Below are 19,573 nucleotides of genomic sequence, written 5' to 3'. Positions count from 1 at the left end.
TTCAGATGGATATGCCACACCTTTGCCGATGGCTGAAGAAGCCAATCTTTCAGAAGCAGTTTCTGCCACAAGTGTCACATGAGTTTAGCTGTGAGTTAATGTTTTTAGTTTTGACGTCTGTTACTAAGCTGCTGCAGCCACTGTTCATCGTGGCAGTGCGCGGCAGCCCACAGGTTATTGTCGGAGCAGTAGGGCACGGATAACTGAGCAAAGAGAAACAGGCCACCACTCAAAGGAGAGATGACACTCTCCGTCTAAAGGATCCAGAGATGAGGGAAATCTGAAGTACAGTAGAGGAAAAGAGGGAAAGTCACAGCCCACTAAAAATAGAGAGAGAACTTTCTGGAAGAGAGGATGGAGAGATTGGAGAAGGAGAGAGAAAGCCAACAGCTTGTGGAGATTGATAATATGATAAGAAATCCACAACAGTTTTAGGGAAGCTCACAGGACGATCAATGATAGAGGAATATACGCTATTATTATCTGCAAGATGTTGAACTTGATTTCCAGTCTGCTAAAGCAAGACAGTAAGTCACTCCAAGGCGTTTCTGAGTGTGATTTTTCACTCAGAACACTATTAGTATTTCATACAATTATAACTTAATCCTGCTGTTTATTGAAATAATCTATCAATGCAGTGTGAAATTTTACCCCATTCATCTAAAGCTAAAGAATGGCTATTTTTATAGCTCGTGTGCAGATTAACAAAAGAACCTCTTACAGCGATTAACTTAATAAACAACTGTGAAGCAATACATTAAAAAGGGCTTGTCTTTGCCTGTTCAGTGCGCAGTATTCTCTAATAAAATGATTGATAAGTTTGAATACATCTGTATACACATCAAATATTAAGTCACATTAATAATGCACGCTTGGAGGCAGTATTTCTTTCTTCTCTTTTATGGATGATGGTGATGCAGTCAACTAAATTTGCTTTTCATTTGTAGAGTACTGTTTTGGTGTCAATGATCTGCTTAAAGTGAGGCATATTAAAATTTACTGTTGCACGTAGACTACTCCATAAAGCTCCGCTTGCTGTGTTTGCTGTCTAACCCTGTAAATGTTTGATATGCTGTACTTCACAAATTGCTCTTGCCTTTGGAGACAGTTAGTCCCACAACAGCTTGTGCTGGGGAGGCGATGGCCTAGTAGTATTATCACTGGACTATTAATCCACAAACTCAGCAAATGTTCTGGGTTTCGAATCCCAGCACAGCAGATGGCGGAATTTGAATTCAATTAAAAAAAATATCTGGAATTAAGAATCTACTGAGGACCATAAAACCATTGTCGATTGTCGGAAAACCCCATCTGGTTCACTAATGTCCTGTAGGGAAGGAAATCTGCCATTCTTACCTGGTCTGGCCTACATGTGAGCCCAGAGCCACAACAATGTTGTTGACTCTCAACTGCCCATCGAGGGCAACTAGGGATGGGCAATGAATGCTGGCCCAGCCAGCGATGCCCATGTCCCAAGAATGAATGTTTTTAAAATGTTGGGAGGCCTGCTACGGCAGTCTGGTGGAGCACCGCAACAACAACAAACGGTTCCCATGTACCAACAATTGCAAGTGAGCGCATGCCCATCATCTTTACCTTCCCACTGATGGCCCGAGTTTTCTATTTTAAAGCAATTCCTCTCCAGGGGCTCACACTTCAATCAGCGGCAATATGTTCCATTTGTTTGTCTGGGCAAACTGCCACTACTCTTGAAAAAAAAATTCTTTTACTCCATGAAGAATAGGTCTAATTCTGTGAGAAAGGAATAGTTTGTGATAAAACAATGAAGTCAGAATGACTCCAAAGAACATTTGAACGAATGGAGCCTGTAATACAATTGCTTAGTTATAGGCAGAGGTGGAAAGGAAGCAGCCATGTTTTATGTTCTTTTCCAGTTGCTGCTGTGTTTTTATTTTAAGGTGCAATAACTCTGAATTTTGGTGAGCAAAAGAAATTGGTTTTGCGCTGGGCTTCAGCGGGAAGTGGGCAGTGTGGCCAGAACACATGCCCAAAGATCTTGTCTCACTCAAGGCCTGCTCCAAATTAGGCCTAAGGCCACATTTCCTCCCCCCGCAAAAAAGAAATACTGGCGAGTGGTGGACACCAATGAGAGGTCCAAAAGGGGCCTCTGACACCCTGAATGTCTAGGTGGCCAAGCTGGCCGGTGGATAGGTGCTGGGGATGATGGGGAGCCAAATGGGAGAATGATTATCCCAGGCCTGTTATGAAACCAGCAGCGACACTGTTACACATTGAGGCAAGTCGAAAAAAAAACACCTACTTTTCCATCGTCTCTAGCAGTCCCTTTAACACTGCTGATTAATTTGCAACAGACTGGAAAAACTAACTGGCATATTCATGAACTTATTTCACATGAGCGTCTGGACATTTAGACATCACTGGCTTCCAAATTGGTACCAGGTGTATTTTTAAAGTAAAGTAAAGTTTATTTATTAGTCACAAGTAAGGCTTACATTAACACTGCAATGAAGTTACTGTGAAATTCCTCTAGTCGCCACAGTCCGGCGCCTGCTTGGGTCAATGCATCGAACCAGCACGTCTTTCAGACTGTGGGAGGAAACCAGAGTACCCGGAGGAAACCCACGCAGACACAGGGAGAACGTGCAAACTCCACACAGACAGTGACCCAAACCGGGAATCGAACTCGGATCCCTGGCACTGTGAAGCAGCAGTGCTAACCACTGTGCTACTGTGCCATACCGTTCTGGGGTGGGGGATGGTGGGTGGGTGGGTGGTGCGGAGTTTAGACCTGGAATACCGCTGCAAAGAAAGTATTGTGGGTGGAATTTGTAGGCACAACAAACACTGCTTTTCCTAGATTAATAGTATATGTAAGACCGAGCTTTGATAAGTATTGCTAATAAGCATTTGAGATTATGGGTGCAAAGCTTTGTCTACTTCTTTTAAAATGAATAGGGTGTCAGAATGTAATGAACTGAGGGGTGAACTGTAAATTTGTGCAGCTGAAGACTGGACGACAAGATGTACACAGGATACAGCCAGTGTAACACAAACAACATGCTAAATGTTATCAGGAAGCTTACTACTTGCCTGCTCATGTAGAAAAACCAGTAGTTTTAGCAATGCGGGTTGGTATTGGGTAAGAGATACCAGCCTTAACCGGCTGCACCTCAGTCAAAGAAAGTCCCGTCCTTGAGAACTGCTGACCAATTAGGAATGTCCAGGATGGTCACATTGCAGAGAGAGGCAAGCCTGGTGTTTTTGACAGGAAAGGATTGGACACCTAGAGTGAGTTTTGAAGGTGAGGCAGGGGGGCACAAAGGGGGGAAATAACTAATTTAGAGTAAGCTGTCCCCAATGTGCACAGGGCACTCCTCCCCCGCCACAAAAAAATTAATAACCCACCTTTCTTCCGGCCCTTTGATTAAGTTTGGTGAAGAAGCCACTCAGGACCTCCTTCCACTGGCCAGCATATTATTGCAACGGAGCTGGAATTAGGTCCTTAAGTTCCCAATAACTGGCTCTTTTGCAAGAGGCCTACTCGGCACCTTATCCACCTCCCATATTATGGGGACTAAGAAGGGAAGGTGGTGGGCTACCCATCGACATATTTTACATTCCCCTCACTGAAAACATGCTGGGGGGTGGGGGGGTGTGGAGTGGGTGTGCGGTTCGGTGGGGGCCTAAAACCCAGGCCAGCACTTCGGCCTTCACTGTCAGTAGATGAAAACAGAAGTGTGAGTGAATGGGGCTGAACTGAGGGTTAGTTATTCACTTCTCCTGATTGCAACATTTGTTCTCATTATGATAACGTTGCACTCCAACTGTATCTTGAACAACAATCTGTCAAACTGCCAAAATATCCAGGTCACAAATTCTAATGTGTGTATGCATTTTACACAAATGGCATCCCTCCAAACTTTATTATTTCATATTTAGTATGCCTGGGCAGATCTGTCTAAGTGCAGCACATATGAACACACTTAAAGATAGAGTGCCTTGCATTGCCGATTGGAATCACAACATGGTGGGGGAGGTGTCACAAGCCTTCCTTACATTATGCAAAATCCGGTGTGTGATACATTTTATAGAAACATAAAAACAGAAAATAAGGTGCAGGAGTAGGCCATTCGGCCCTTCATGCTTGTACTACATTCAATGTGATCATGACTGATCATGCACTTTCAGTATCCCACTCCAGCTTTCTCTCTATGCCCCTTGATCCCTTTAACCGCAAGCGCCACATCCCAGCTCCCTCTTAGACATATCTAACGAACTGGCCTGAAAAGCTTTCCGTGGTAGAGAATTCCACAGGTTCACAACTCTCTGAGTGAAGAAGTTCTTCCTCATCTTAGTCCTGAAGGGCTTACCCTTATTCTTAGACTGTGACTCCTAGTTCTGGACTTCCCCAACATTGGGAACATTCTTCCCGCATCCAGCCTGTCCAGTCCCATCAGGATTTTGTATGTTTCTATAAGAACCCCTCTCATTATCTAAATTCCAGTGAGTACAAGCCCAGTCGATCCAGTCTCTCTTCATATGTCAGTCCTGCCATTCTGGTGTTCAGTCTGGTGAACCTTCGCTGGACTCCCTCAATAGTAAAAATGTCCTTCCTCAGACAAGGAGACCAAAACTGTATACAATACTCAAGGTGTGGCCTCAACAAGGCCCTGTATAACTGCAGCAATGATGTGGATCATAACTGCAGCAAAACATCCTTACTCCTATACTCAAATCCTCTTGCTATGAAGGCCAGTATAGCATTAGCTTTCCTCACCGCCTGTTGTACCTGCATGCCAACCTTCAGCAACTGTGCCACCATGACACCCTGGTGTCACTTTGCTCTTCCCTTTTTCCTCAACTGCCATCATTCAGATAATAATCTTCCTTCCTGTTTTTGCCACCAAAGTGAATAACCTCACATTTATCCACATTACATTTGCCAAGTATTTGTCCACTCAGCCAGCCTGTCCAAGTCACCCTGCAGCCTCTTAGCATCCTCCTCACAGCACACACTGCCACCCAGCTTAGTGTCAAATTTGGAGATATTGCATTCAACTCCTTCGTACAAATTATTAATGTACATTGTCAGTAGCTGGGGTTCCAGCACTGAATCCAGCGGTACCCCCCACTAGTCACTGCCTGCCACTCTGAAAAGGACCTGTTTATTCCCACTCTCTGCTTCCTGTCTGCCAACCAGTTCTCTATCCATGTCAACACATTACCCCCAATACCATGACCTTTAATCTTGCTCACTAATCTCTTGTGTGAGACCTTGTCAAAAGCCTTTTGAAAGTCCAGATACACAACATCCGCTGGTTCAACCTTGTCAACTCTACTGGTCACATCCTCAAAAAATTCCAGATGATTTGTCTAGCACGATTTCCCTTTAGTGAATCCATACTGACTTGGACTGATCCTGTCACCATTTTCCAAATGCTCAGTTATAACATCCCGACTCCAGCATCTTCCTCACCACTGTTGTCAGGCTAACCGGTCTATAATTCTCCATTTTCTCTCTCCCTCCTTTATTAAAAAGTGGGGTTACATTAGCTACCCTCCAATCCACTGGTCAATAAAATGATCACCAATGCGTCCACTATTTCTAGGGCCACTTCCTTGAGTACTCTGGGATGCAGAGCATCAGGCCCTGGGAACTTATCGGGTTTTAATCCCAGCAATTTCCCCAATACAATTTCCTGACGAATAAGGATTTCCTTCAGTTCCTCCTTCAGGCTAGACCCTCCGTCCCCGAGTATTTCTGGAAGGTTATTTGTGTACCCCTTAGACCCAAAGTATTTGTTTCACTGTTCTGCCATCTCTTTGTTGCCCATTATGAATTCACCTGATTCTAACTGTAAGGGATGTACCTTTGTCTTCACCAGACTTTTTCTCTTCATAGAGTCATAGAGGTTTACAGCATTGAAACAGGCCTTTCGGCCCAACTTGTCCATGCCACCCTATTTTTAAAACCCCGAAGCTACTCCCAATTGCCCGCATTTGGCCCTATACGTATCTTACCCATGTAACTGCCTAAATGCTTTTTAAAAGTCAAAATTGCACCCAGCTCTACTACTACCTCTGGCAGCTTGTTCCAGACACTCACCATTCTCTGTGTGAAAACATTGCCCCTCTGGACCCTTTTGTATCTCTCCCCTCTCACCTTAAACCTATGCCCTCTAGTTTTAAGCTCCCCTAACCTTTGGGAAAAGGTATTGACTATCTAGCTGATCTGTGCCCCTTATTATTTTATAGACCTCTATAAGATCACCCCTCAGCCTTCTATGCTCCAGAGAAAAAGTCCCAGTCTATCCAGCCTCTCCTTATAACTCAAACCATCAAGTCCTGGTAGTATCCTAGTAAATCTTTTCTGCACTCTTTCTAGTTTAATAACATCCTTTCTATAAAGGATGACCAGAACTGTACACAGTATTCCAAATGTGGCCTTACCAATGTCTTGTACAACTTCAACAAGACGTCCCAATTCCTGTATTCAACGTTCTGACCAATGAAACCAAGCATGCTGAATGCCTTCTTCACCACTCTGTCCACCTGTGACTCCACTTTCAAGGAGCTATGAACATGTACCCCTAGATCGCTTTGTTCTGTAACTCTCCCCAACGCCTTATGCATATCTATAGATGTTTTTGCCATCAGTTTTGCCATATGTTTTCTGCAAGCCTACTATTTTCCGCTTCCGAATTAAACTCTTTGTTACGATGAGTGTTTACAGTTATTTTGCCGAAGTCAGGTCCCAGAAAGTGGGGTGACGCTCCAGGTTTGAGGGGTTGTGTGGTGGGTAAAGGAGGTGGTGTGAAATTGGGAGCAGGGTGCCTCTGATGGGCACAGGGGACCTGCAAAGAAGATATCAAATTCAAACCTTACCCAACACCAGTCTGCTGGGCTTCCCACAGTGGTCACTGAAGGGCCTCAAAAGGCTCAAGGGTGGGCTGGCATTGGGGTTGGGGGTGGTCGGGTAAGTGACAGGAGGGCCAAATGCTAGATTTTACAAGTCTCCCTCACCTTCAGACCCGCTGTCAGGGGAATGTAACATCCACTCCCATGTACTTTACAGTCCAAACACGTGCTGATTAGGTGCACTGGCCATGCTAAATTGTCCCTTAATGTCCCGAGATGCGTAAATTAGAGGGATTAGTCGGATAAATATGTGGGATTACGGGGATAGGGCCTGAGTTGGATTATTGTTGGTGCAGGCTCGATGGGCCAAATGGCCTCCCTCTGCACTGTAGGACATGATCAATAATTAACTACAAGGAGCATATGGAAAATGGGATACTCTTCAATGGTAATATCATTGCACATATGTGAAACCATGCTTCCCATATCATTTCTAAAATATATCTTTCTCTCCCCTCTTTTCCGAATGTACGAACTCTCACTGGATATGGTTCCATGGACATTGGTTACCCTCTGCCAGCTCATCTACCTGCCCACTTGTCAGAAGCAACATTAGATACAGAGTACCGGGAGGATATTAAACCACGGGGAGCATTACATCTCAAGCCCAAACCTGTCCTCCCCCAGTATCTGCTTTCCAATAGAGGTCAGGACATTCACAAGAGACTGCTTTTTAATTATGTATCCATGTTCTTGTTGCTATGAAGAGTATTCCGTGTTGGCTCTTACCAAGGCTCTAACTAACATGATCTGAATTCTGTTTCCAAACGCATAAAACAAATTGAAACCAATAAAAATAATACTTTTCTCAATGTTTTTCTATCATTGGCATAAAATGCACAGGTTCTGAAGTGACACCATGTGATACTAATGTGTTTCTCTGAAATCGATATTGCTGTTTTTTTACTGGAGAAGGTTCCACGATGGATGCTCCAAACGACTTGCACCAGTGTCCCACAATCACAGAGACAGGTGGTTGAAAGTGGCACATTCAATGCTGCATAGAGAACAGACAGTTCCAGTTTCTCATAGAATCATAGAAACCTACAGTGCAGAAGGAGGCCATTCGGCCCATCGAGTCTGCACCGACCACAATCCCACGCAGGCCCTACCCTCACATATATTTACCCGCTAATCCCTCTAACCTACGCATTTTAGGATTCTAAGGGGCAATTTTTAACCTGGCCAATCAACCTAACCTGCACATCTTTGGACTGAGAGAGAGCAAGAAGGAGAGATAGGAGAGCTAGAGCGCTGGAAAGACAGAGAGGGAGAGCGAGGGGGGCGGAGAGCGAGGGGGCGGAAAGCGAGAGGGGTGGAGAGCGAGAGGGGCGGAGAGAGAGGGGCAGAATGAGAGGGGCAGAATGAGAGGGGCAGAATGAGAGGGGCAGAATGAGAGGGGCAGAATGAGAGGGGCAGAATGAGAGGGGCAGAATGAGAGGGGCAGAATGAGAGGGGCAGAGAGTGAGGGGCAGAATGATAGGGGCAGAGAGTGAGGGGCAGAGCGAGAGGGGCAGAGCGAGAGGGGCAGAGCGAGGGGCCGAGCGAGAGGGGCCGAGCGAGAGGGGCCGAGCGAGAGGGGCCGAGCGAGAGGGGCCGAGCGAGAGGGGCCGAGCGAGAGGGGCAGAGCGAGAGGGGCCGAGCGAGAGGGGCAGAGCGAGAGGGGCAGAGTGAGAGGGGCAGAGCGAGAGGGGCCGAGCGAGAGGGGCAGAGCGAGAGGGGCAGAGTGAGAGGGGCAGAGTGAGAGGGGCAGAGTGAGAGGGGCAGAGTGAGAGGGGCAGAGAGAGACAGACAAAGACAGGCACAAACAGAGTCGTAAAGATAAAGTGAGATCATCTGCTGTCAACATACAAGATTTAGGCCATACTTCTACAATTGCAAAGGTTTTAGACAAGCATTTCTTTTGTAGGAGACTTTCACACAGAGACTGTGTGCTATCTGGTAACTGACTACTGGGATGGTACAAAAACACTTGTATGAAATTTTTCCTGAATGAAGCTTATATTCTGTAAATTCACGCCCATAATTTTCTACATTGTAACAGTGATTTCTGTTCCAAAGTACTTCAGTGTTTGGGAAACGCTTTAGAATATCCTGTGGATGTAAAAGGTGTTCACAAATGCAAATTCTTTGTAATTATGGTGGAAATACATGACATTCTTGCCATTAGGGGGTGCAAGTGCCTTACCATCATGCAGTATAATTTCAGAATGATGTGGCATCAAAACTTTGAGTCAAAACTTGCGTTCTGTTTGCGAGCAGAACTATCTGGAAGCTTTCCTGCTGCGTTATTGAAAATTGTCAGTTGGCAATTATGTGGTTCCACAGACTGAAGGAAGGACCTCATTAATGTATTCATAGAACAAAGATGCACAATTCCAAAGAACAGCAGAAATGTGCGTACAGACTGGAAAAATATTTTAACCAACTTAGAGTGGAGGTAATTCACAAGGAAGCAACATTCTGGGCTTTTACCCCAACCCATCTTTCTTGTCTTTCTCAGGAGTTAACTTCGTAAAGGAAGTTCAAAGGTAGCCCCCAGCTGTGATAGGAAATGTGCAAATCTATCAGCTACATTTCGCAACAGCAGTGTATGCACAAGACATCTGGTCAGGGTGACTTTGGTCACAGTAAACTTGATTGTGAGTGTGATATATGTATATTGGCGTTTTGAGGTGCATACTGCTCCTTTAAGAGTATGGATCAGGTGACCCTTGGTGGATTAGCTTTTGTGTGGCTTTTGCTACCAAATAAACCTGTTGGACTTTAACCTGGTGTTGTTAAACTTCTTACTGTGTTTATCCCAGTCCAACGCCGGCATCTCCACATCAGGATTAGCTCCACCCAGTGTGGAACCTAGTTAAGCAGTCTAGGATATGACAGTGGACACCTGCAATAAAGAGTGTTTAAGTTACGAGGCCTACTTTGTGGTTCTTCTTGCACAATCCTTCGCTAAAACCATTTACAACAGTGAAGTGGTCTTATCCTATACTTATAAAGGGCACTTAGCTGATCTTCTTGAACAATGTAATTCAGGAGAGCACACCATTAGATTATCCAGAGGGAGGTGTTATAGAGTCATAGAGGTTTACAGCATGGAAACAGGGCCTTCAGCCCAACTTGTCCATGCCGCCCAGTTTTTATCACTGATCTAGTCCCAATTGCCCACAATTGGCCCATATCCCTCTATACCCATCTTACCCATGTAACTGTCTAAATGCTTTTTAAAAGACAAAATTGTACCTGCCTCTACTATGACCTCTGGCAACTTGTTCCAGACACTCGCCACCCTCTGTGTGAAAAAGTTGGCCCTCTGGACCCTTTTGTATCTCTCCCCTCTCACCTTAAACCTATGCCCTCTAGTTTTAGACTCCCCTACCTTTGGGAAAAGATGTTGACTATCTACCTTATCTATGCCCCTCATTATTTTCTAGACCTCTATAAGATCACCCCTAAACCCCCTACACTCCAGGGAAAAAAGATTCAGTCTATCTAGCCTCTCCTTATAACTCAAACTATCAAGTCCTGGTAGCATCCTAGTAAATCTTTTCTGCACTCTTTCTAGCTTAATAATATCCATTGAATAATAGGGTGACCAGAATTGTACATAGTATTCCAAGTGTGGCCTTGATAGAATGTCTGATTGCTTTGATTCTTTTGTTTAGAGAAATTTATGTTGTTCTTGGGAATTGCACATCTTTGTTCTGTGAATATATTAATGAGGTCCTTCCTTCATTCTGTGGAATCACAAAGTTCCTAATGAATGCACAACTATTCCAATGTATTTTCATTGTGATAACTTTTCCAGCCGTTCACGCCTGCCGGATTCTCTGGTTCAGCTAACAGCACATCCCCGTCCGCAGGTTTCCCGGCAGTGTGGGCTGGCTTCAATGGGAAATCAGACATCCCACCACCAGCTAATAGCGCGCCGTCTCCCACCACCGAGAAACAGGTGGCTGGGAATCCGGAGGAACCCGCCCCTTTATAACAAAATTGTCCAATAATTGTACAAGAACTTCTTTTGGAAATGAGAGTAGGTTGGGAACATTCAGTAGATCAGGTAGTGTGACTGGAGAGACAAATAGAATGGATTTTTCAGGTTGATGACCTAGAATCATAGAAATCATAGAAACCCTACAGTGCAGAAGGAGGCTATTCGGCCCATCGAGTCTGCACCGACCACAATCCCACCCAGGCCCTACCCCCACATTTATCAGAAGTAAACGAGGGGTCATCGATCTGAACGTTAACCCGCCGCTTCTCTCAACAGATGCTGCCTGACCAGTTGAGTCTTTCCAGCATTATCAATTTTCATTTTAGAGATCCATCAATTGTGGTATTTTGTGTTTTCTTTTAGAGTACGCACTTCCTTCTGTCAATGAAAAAAGGCACAGCAGCAAATCTCCTTGATATGGCAGCTAAAAATGCGATTTTGTTTACTAGAATATTCAGTGTGAAATAGGTATTCACATGTGATGTCAACCTTGCCCTAAAGCCTTCTGTTCCCAGCAATGATTTAGTTATTCTGGCTTGCGTTTATTGGCCTTATTAATGTATATTTTACACTGTAAGTTTAAATATAATTGATTTAGGGATGGGGTTGTGTCATTGTTCTAGTAATCCAGAGGCCAAAAGAGAAAATGCTGGAAAATCTCAGCAGATCTGGCAGCATCTGTAAGGAGAGAAAAGTGCTGACATTTCGAGTCCAGATGACCTTTTGTCAAAGCTAAAAAACATAGAAAGTGGGAGATATTTATACTGCAGGGTAAGGGAATGAATGATGAGTCATAGCCATTGAAACCAGGGGAAAGGTTGTTAATGGCAGTCCATAGAGAGAATAAAGGGTGTGAACAGCCAAACGGCAGAGAAGCTAAAATCAGAGGGTAAGCTGTGACAGATGAAGATGTGGGGGGAGGGGGTGGAATGGATGGGAGAGAGATGGAATGGAGGAAAAGGGGAAGCAAAGGGGGAGAAAAGGTAAGGAAGTGGAGATAAAATAGGGGGAAAGAGTGGCGGGGGGGGAGAAAAGAAAAATAAAGACAGACAATAAAGAAGTAAAAGGTAAAGAACAGTTAAAAATTAAATAAAATGAAAACAAAGGGGTCAAGGTGGGGGAGAGCTAATCATCTGAAGTTGTTGAATTCGATGTTGAGACTGGAAGGTTGTAAAGTGCTGAGCCGGAAGATGGGACGCTGTTCCTCCAGTTTGCGTTGAGCTTCACTGGAACATTGCAGCAGGCAAAGGACAGACATTTGGGCATGGGAGCGGGATCATGTGTTAAAATGGCAAGCAACCGGAAGACCGAAGGTGCTCAGCAAAGCGATCACCCAGTCTACGCTGGTCTCTCCGATATAGAGGGGACCACATTGGGAACAGCGAATGCAATACACCAAATTGGAAGAGGTGCAAGTGAAACACTGCTTAACCTGGAATGAGTGTTTTGGACCTTGGATGGTGAGCATGGAAGAGGTAAAGGGACAGGTGTTACACCCTCTGCGATTGCATGGGAAGATGCCATGAGTGATGGGAGAGGTGTTGGGTATAGTGGAGAAGTAGACTAGGTTATCCTGGAGGGAATGGTCTCTGCAGAATGCTGACAGAGGGAGTGAAGGGAAGATGCGTTTGGTGGTGGCATTATACTGGAGTTGGCGAAAATGGCAGAGAACTATGCTTTGCTTGCGGAGGCTGGTGGGGTGAAATGTGAGAACAAGGGGGATTCTATTCTTGTTCTGGGAGGGAGGGGAGGGGGTGAGGGTCATGGTGCAGTAGATGGACCGCACGCTGTTCAGGGCCCCGTCAACAACTGTAGGTGGGAAACTACAGTTGAGAAAGAAGGAGCACATATTAGAAGCACCACTTTGGAAAGTGGCATCATTAGAACAAATGCAACGGAGGCAAAGGAGTTGAGAGAAAGGGATGGAGTCCTTACAAGATGTCGGGTGTGAAGAGCTGTAGTCCAGATAGCTGTGGGAGTCAGTGGGCTTGTAATATATATTGGTAGATAGTCTATTGCCGGAAATGGAAACAGTAATCCAGTGGCCTGGACCAATGATTCGATAACATGAGTTTAAATTCCACCACAGCAGATGCGGAATATAAATTCAGTGAATAAATCTGGGATAAAAAGCTAGTATCAGTAATTGAACATAGAACATTACAGCGCAGTACAGGCCCTTCGGCCCTCGATGTTGCGCCGACCAGTGGTACCAATCTAAAGCCCCTCTAATCTACACTATTCCAATATCATCCATATGTTTATCCAATAACCACTTGAACGCTCTCAACGTTGACAAGTCCACCACTGCTGCAGGCAGGGCATTCCACGCCCTTACCACTCTCTGAGTAAAGAACCTACCTCTAATATCTGTCCTATATCTCTCACCCCTCAATTTAAAGCTATGTCCCCTCGTGCTAGCCAACACCATCCGAGGAAAAAGGCTCTCACTATCCACCCTATCTAATCCTCTGATCATCTTGTATGCCTCTATTAAGTCACCTCTTAACCTTCTTCTCTCTAACGAAAACAACCTCAAGCCCCTCAGCCTTTCCTCATACGATTTTCCCACCATACCAGGCAACATCCTGGTAAATCTCCTCTGCACCCTTTCCAACACTTCCACATCTTTCCTATAATACGGCGACCAGAACTGTACGCAATACTCCAAATGCGGCCGCACCAGAGTTTTGTACAGTTGCAGCATGACCTCCTGGCTCCGAAACTCAATCCCTCTACCAATAAAAGCTAACACACCGTACGCCTTCTTAACAACCCTATCAACCTGGGTGCCAACTTTCAGGAATCTATGCACATGGACACCCAGATCCCTCTGTTCATCCACACTACCAAGTATCTTACCATTAGCCCAGTACTCTGTATTCCTGTTACTCCTTCCAAAGTGAATCACCTCACACTTTTCCGCATTAAACTCCATTTGCCACCTCTCAGCCCAGCTCTGCAGCTTATCTATGTCCCTCTGTAACCTGCCACTTCCCTCCGCACTGTCTACAACTCCACCGATTTTCGTGTCATCCGCAAATTTACTAACCCATCCTTCCACACCCTCATCCAGGTCATTAATAAAAATGACAAACAGCAGTGGCCCCAAAACAGATCCTTGCGGTACACCACTAGTAACTGAACTCCAGGATGAATATTTCCCATCAACCACCACCCTTTGTTTTCTTACAGCTAGCCAATTCCTGATCCAAACCACTAAATCACCCTCAATCCCATGTGTCTGTATTTTCTGCAAAAGCTTACCATGGGGAACCTTATCAAATGCTTTGCTGAAATCCATATACACCACATCAACCGCTTTACCCTCATCCACCTCTTTGGTCACCTTCTCAAAGAACTCAATAAGGTTTGTGAGGCACGACCTACCCTTCACAAAACCGTGCTGACTATCCCTAATCAAATTATTCCTTTCCAGGTGATTATAAATCCTATCTCTTATAATCCTTTCCAATACTTTGCCCACAACAGAAGTAAGGCTCACTGGTCTATAATTACCAGGGTTGTCCCTACTCCCCTTCTTGAACAAGGGGACAACATTTGCTATCCTCCAGTCTTCTGGCACTGTTCCTGTAGACAATGACGACACAAAGTTCAAAGCCAAAGGCTCTGCAATCTCCTCTCTCGCCTCCCAGAGAATCCTAGGATAAATCCCATCCGGCCCAGGGGACTTATCTATTTTTACCCTTTCCAGAAGTTCCACATTACAATTGTGCCCATCCCCTGCAGTTTCCTTCCCCAACCTATGCCAGCGAAATCTCGCCTAATCGCATCATAATTTCCTTTCCCCCAGCTATAACTCTTGCCCTTTGGTATATACCTATCCTTTTCCATTGCTAAAGTAAACGTAATCGAATTGTGGTCACTGTCACCAAAGTGCTCACCTACCTCCAAATCTAACACCTGGCCTGGTTCATTACCCAGTACCAAATCCAATGTGGCCTCGCCTCTTGTTGGTCTATCTACATACTGCGTCAGGAAGCCTTCCTGCACTCACTGGACAAAAACCGACCCCTCTAAAGTACTCGAACTATAGCTTTTCCAGTCAATATTTGTAAAGTTAAAGTCCCCCAGTACAACTACCCTGTTACTTTCGCTCCTATCCAGAATCATCTTTGCAATCTTTTCCTCTACATCTCTGGAACTTTTCGGAGGTCTATAAAAAACTCCCAACAGGGTGACCTCTCCTTTCCTGTTTCTAACCTCAGCCCAAACTACCTCAGTAGACGAGTCCTCATCAAATGTCCTTTCTGCCACCGTAATATGTCCTTGACTAACAATGCCACACCTCCCCCTCTTTTACCACCTTCCCTGCACTTAGTGAAACATCTAAACCCCGGAACCTGCAACAACCATTCCTGTCCCTGCTCTATCCATGTCTCCGAGATGGCCACAACATCGAATGGTGACCATGTCACACTGTATGGTTGTAAAAATCCACCCGATTCATTAACAGCCTTCAGGAAAGAAAATCTCCCATTTTTATCCAGTCTGACCTACTTGTGAGTCCAGCAATGGGGTGACTTATTATTGCCCTCTGAAATGGCCTAACAAGACACTCAATTAAGGGCAATTAGGGATGGGCAACAGTTTTCACAGTAACTTCACTGCAGTATTAATATAAGCCTACTTGTGACACTAATAAATAAACTTTAAAAACTTTAAAGTATATGCCTTGCTGGCAATGCCCACGTTCTACAAATGAATAAAAAGTTAGGTGGGCAGCAAGGTGGCACAGCGGTTAGCACTGCTGCCTCACAGCGCCAGGGACCCGGGTTCAATTCCAGCCTCGGGTGACTGTCTGTGTGGAGTTTGCACATCCTCCCCGTGTCTGTGTGGGTTTCTTCCCACAGTCCAAAAATGTGCGGGTTAGGTTGATTGGCCATGCTAAATTGACCCTAGTGTCAGGGGGATTAGCAGGGTGAATATGTGGGGTTACGGGAATAGGGCCCGGGTGGGGATTGTGGTTGGTGCAGATCAATGGGTCAAACGGCCTCCATCTGCACTGTAGGGATTCTATGCTTCGATTCTAAAGACTTGACATGTAATTGATATCGAGTAGCTGCTTGGTGAGAAATTCAAGAGGAGTTTAAAATTAACTATTTGAAATCTGTGGCATTGATAAATGATCAGAAGCTCTGGTAATTAGTAACTGGAACAAGCAAAATACTGATCAGCGAATAGATTTACTGGCCAGGCAGCCATTTTCTCCCATTGATGTGAGCAGCATTTACTCAACTTCCTGACTAAGTTATGGATAAGGTATTGAAAAAATCCAAACAAAACAATTATTAAATCACAGCTAGTTAGCTAACATTAATCTTTTAACTCATGTACATACCCTGGCCCACTGAGAACGAGGAATCTGCTCAGTTCATCGGGTAAAAACAACTAGCCTGATGTAAGTTTGCAGATCATTCGGAGTGTCACATGCAGCTGGCTGGAAGCATTGCCAAAGATTTCCTATCACTAATTTGTCAGGGGAGTGGGAAAGGGAGTTGTAGTCCAGAAGTCAGTGAGGGTGGTGAGGTATTGGGGAAGGTATCAGGGTCAAGGGTGGGTACTGGTAGACAGGAAGGTGGGTTGAAGTGTGTCTACTTCAATGCAAGGAGCATCCGGAACAAGGTAGATGAACTTGGGGCGTGGATTGGTACTTGGGACTACGATGTTGTGGCCATTACGGAGACGTGGGTAGAACAAGGACAGGAATGGTTGTTGGACGTTCCGGGGTATAGATGTTTCACTAAGTGTAGGGAAGCTGGTAAAAGAGGTGGAGGAGTGGCATTGTTAATCAAGGATAGTTTAACGGCTGCGGAAAGGCACTTCGTGGGGGATCTGCACACTGAGGTAATATGGGCTGAAGTTAGAAATAGGAAAGGAGCGGTCACGTTGCTAGGAGTTTACTATAGGCTCCCAAATAGTAATAGAGATGTGGAGGAAGAAATTGCTAAGCAGATTATGGATATGTGTGGGGGTCACAGGGTAGTTGTCATGGGGGACTTTAACTTTCCAAATATTGATTGGAACCTTTGTAGGTCAAATAGTTTGGATGGGGCAGTTTTTGTGCAGTGTGTGCGGGAGGGTTTCCTGACACAATATGTGGATGGGCCGACTAGAGGTGAGGCCACATTGGATTTGGTACTGGGAAATGAACCGGGCCAAGTGTTAGATTTGGTTGTGGGAGAGCAATTTGGAGATAGTGACCACAATTCGGTGTCTTTTGTTATTGCAATGGAGAGGGATAGGGCCGTACGGCAGGGCAAGGTTTACAATTGGGGGAGGGGTAATTATGATGCGATTAGGCAAGAATTAGGGGGCATAAGTTGGGAACAGAAACTGTCAGAGAAAGGAACTAATGAAAAGTGGAATTTTTTCAAGGAACAAATACTGGATGTCCTTGATAGGTATGTTCCTGTCAGGCAGGGAGGAAATGGCCGAGTGAGGGAACCATGGTTCACAAAAGAGGTGGAATGTCTTGTGAAAAGGAAGAGGGAAGCTTATGTCGGGATGAGGAAACAAGGATCAGATGGCTCGATTGAGGGTTACAAGTTAGCAAGGAATGAGCTGAAAAAGGGGCTTAGGAGAGCTAGGAGGGGACATGAGAAGTCCTTGGCGGGTCGGATCAAGGAAAACCCCAAGGCTTTTTACTCTTATGTGAGGAATAAAAGAATGACCAGGGTGAGGTTAGGGCCGGTCAAGGACAGTAGTGGGAACTTGTGTATGGAGTCAGTAGAGATAGGCGAGGTGATGAATGAATACTTTTCTTCAGTGTTCACCAAGGAGAGGGGCCATGTTTTTGAGGAAGAGAAGGTGTTACAGGCTAATAGGCTGGAGGAAATAGATGTTCGGAGGGAGGATGTCTTGGCAGTTTTGAATAAACTGAAGGTCGATAAGTCCCCTGGGCCTGATGAAATGTATCCTAGGATTCTTTGGGAGGCAAGGGATGAGATTGCAGAGCCTTTGGCGTTGATCTTTGGGTCCTCGCTGTCCACGGGGATGGTGCCAGAGGACTGGAGAATGGCGAATGTTGTTCCTCTGTTTAAGAAAGGGAATAGAAATGACCCTGGTAATTATAGACCGGTTAGTCTTACTTCGGTGGTTGGTAAATTGATGGAAAGGGTCCTTAGGGATGGGATTTACGACCATTTAGAAAGATGCGGATTAATCCGAGATAGTCAGCACGGATTCGTGAAGGGCAAGTCGTGCCTCACAAATTTGATAGAATTTTTTGAGGAGGTAACTAAGTGTGTTGATGAAGGTAGGGCAGTTGATGTCATATACATGGATTTTAGTAAGGCGTTTGATAAGGTCCCCCATGGTCGGCTTATGATGAAAGTGAGGAGGTGTGGGATAGAGGGAAAGTTGGCCGATTGGATAGGCAACTGGCTGTCTGACCGAAGACAGAGGGTGGTGGTCGATGGAAAATTTTCGGATTGGAGGCAGGTTGCTAGCGGTGTGCCGCAGGGATCAGTGCTTGGTCCTCTGCTCTTTGTGATTTTTATTAATGACTTAGAGGAGGGGGCTGAAGGGTGGATCAGTAAATTTGCTGATGACACCAAGATTGGTGGAGTAGTGGATGAGGTGGAGGGCTGTTGTAGGCTGCAAAGAGACATAGATAGGATGCAAAGCTGGGCTGAAAAATGGCAAATGGAGTTTAACCCTGATAAATGTGAGGTGATTCATTTTGGTAGGACAAATTTAAATGTGGATTACAGGGTCAAAGGTAGGGTTCTGAAGACTGTGGAGGAACAGAGAGATCTTGGGGTCCATATCCACAGATCTCTAAAGGTTGCCACTCAAGTGGATAGAGCTGTGAAGAAGGCCTGTAGTGTGTTAGCTTTTATTAACAGGGGGTTGGAGTTTAAGAGCCGTGGGGTTATGCTGCAACTGTACAGGACCTTGGTGAGACCACATTTGGAATATTGTGTGCAGTTCTGGTCACCTCACTATAGGAAGGATGTGGAAGCGCTGGAAGGAGTGCAGAGGAGATTTACCAGGATGCTGCCTGGTTTGGAGGGTAGGTCATATGAGGAAAGGTTGAGGGAGCTAGGGCTATTCTCTCTGGAGCGGAGGAGGCTGAGGGGAGACTTAATAGAGGTGTATAAAATGATGAAGGGGATAGATAGAGTGAACGTTCAAAGACTATTTCCTCGGGTGGATGGAGCTATTACAAGGGGGCATAACTATAGGGTTCGTGGTGGGAGATACAGGACGGATATCAGAGGTAGGTTCTTTACGCAGAGAGTGGTTGGGGTGTGGAATGGACTGCCTGCAGTGATAGTGGAGTCAGACACTTTAGAAACATTTAAGCGGTTATTGGATAGGCACATGGAGCACACCAGGATGATAGGGAGTGGGATAGCTTGATCTTGGTTTCAGATAAAGCTCGGCACAACATCGTGGGCCGAAGGGCCTGTTCTGTGCTGTACTGTTCTATGTTCTATGTTCTATGTTCTACTATCTGAAGCTTTGCTGAATTTCTCCCCTATGTGTATACTCACTGTTGCTGCTAACAATCTCCTTGGGACTGGAAGACTTTGGCTGGGCACAGTGCTCACACAGACAGTCTTTTCCATTGAAAGTCACGCGGTCCCCCGCTGGAAAAGGGCGCCTGGAAAACAGGAAAAAAATAGCATTGTTGTCAATTACTGATTCGCA

The 19,573-nt window shown here is 45.3% G+C and overlaps 1 protein-coding gene across 1 annotated transcript in view; it reads right to left on the bottom strand.

The window, feature by feature from the left end:
- ablim1b (actin binding LIM protein 1b) overlaps window positions 1-19,573 on the bottom strand; it is a 261,285-nt gene that overhangs the window by 137,619 nt on the left and 104,093 nt on the right. Inside the window, exon 4 of the mRNA XM_078223256.1 lies at window positions 19,417-19,526. Coding sequence (XP_078079382.1) covers window positions 19,417-19,526 — 110 coding nt within the window. The remainder of the gene's footprint in view (window positions 1-19,416; window positions 19,527-19,573) is intronic.

The sequence above is a fragment of the Mustelus asterias genome, chromosome 11, assembly GCF_964213995.1.
Source record: "Mustelus asterias chromosome 11, sMusAst1.hap1.1, whole genome shotgun sequence".
NCBI lineage: Eukaryota > Metazoa > Chordata > Chondrichthyes > Carcharhiniformes > Triakidae > Mustelus > Mustelus asterias.
This window is presented reverse-complemented; position numbering and strand designations above follow the sequence as displayed.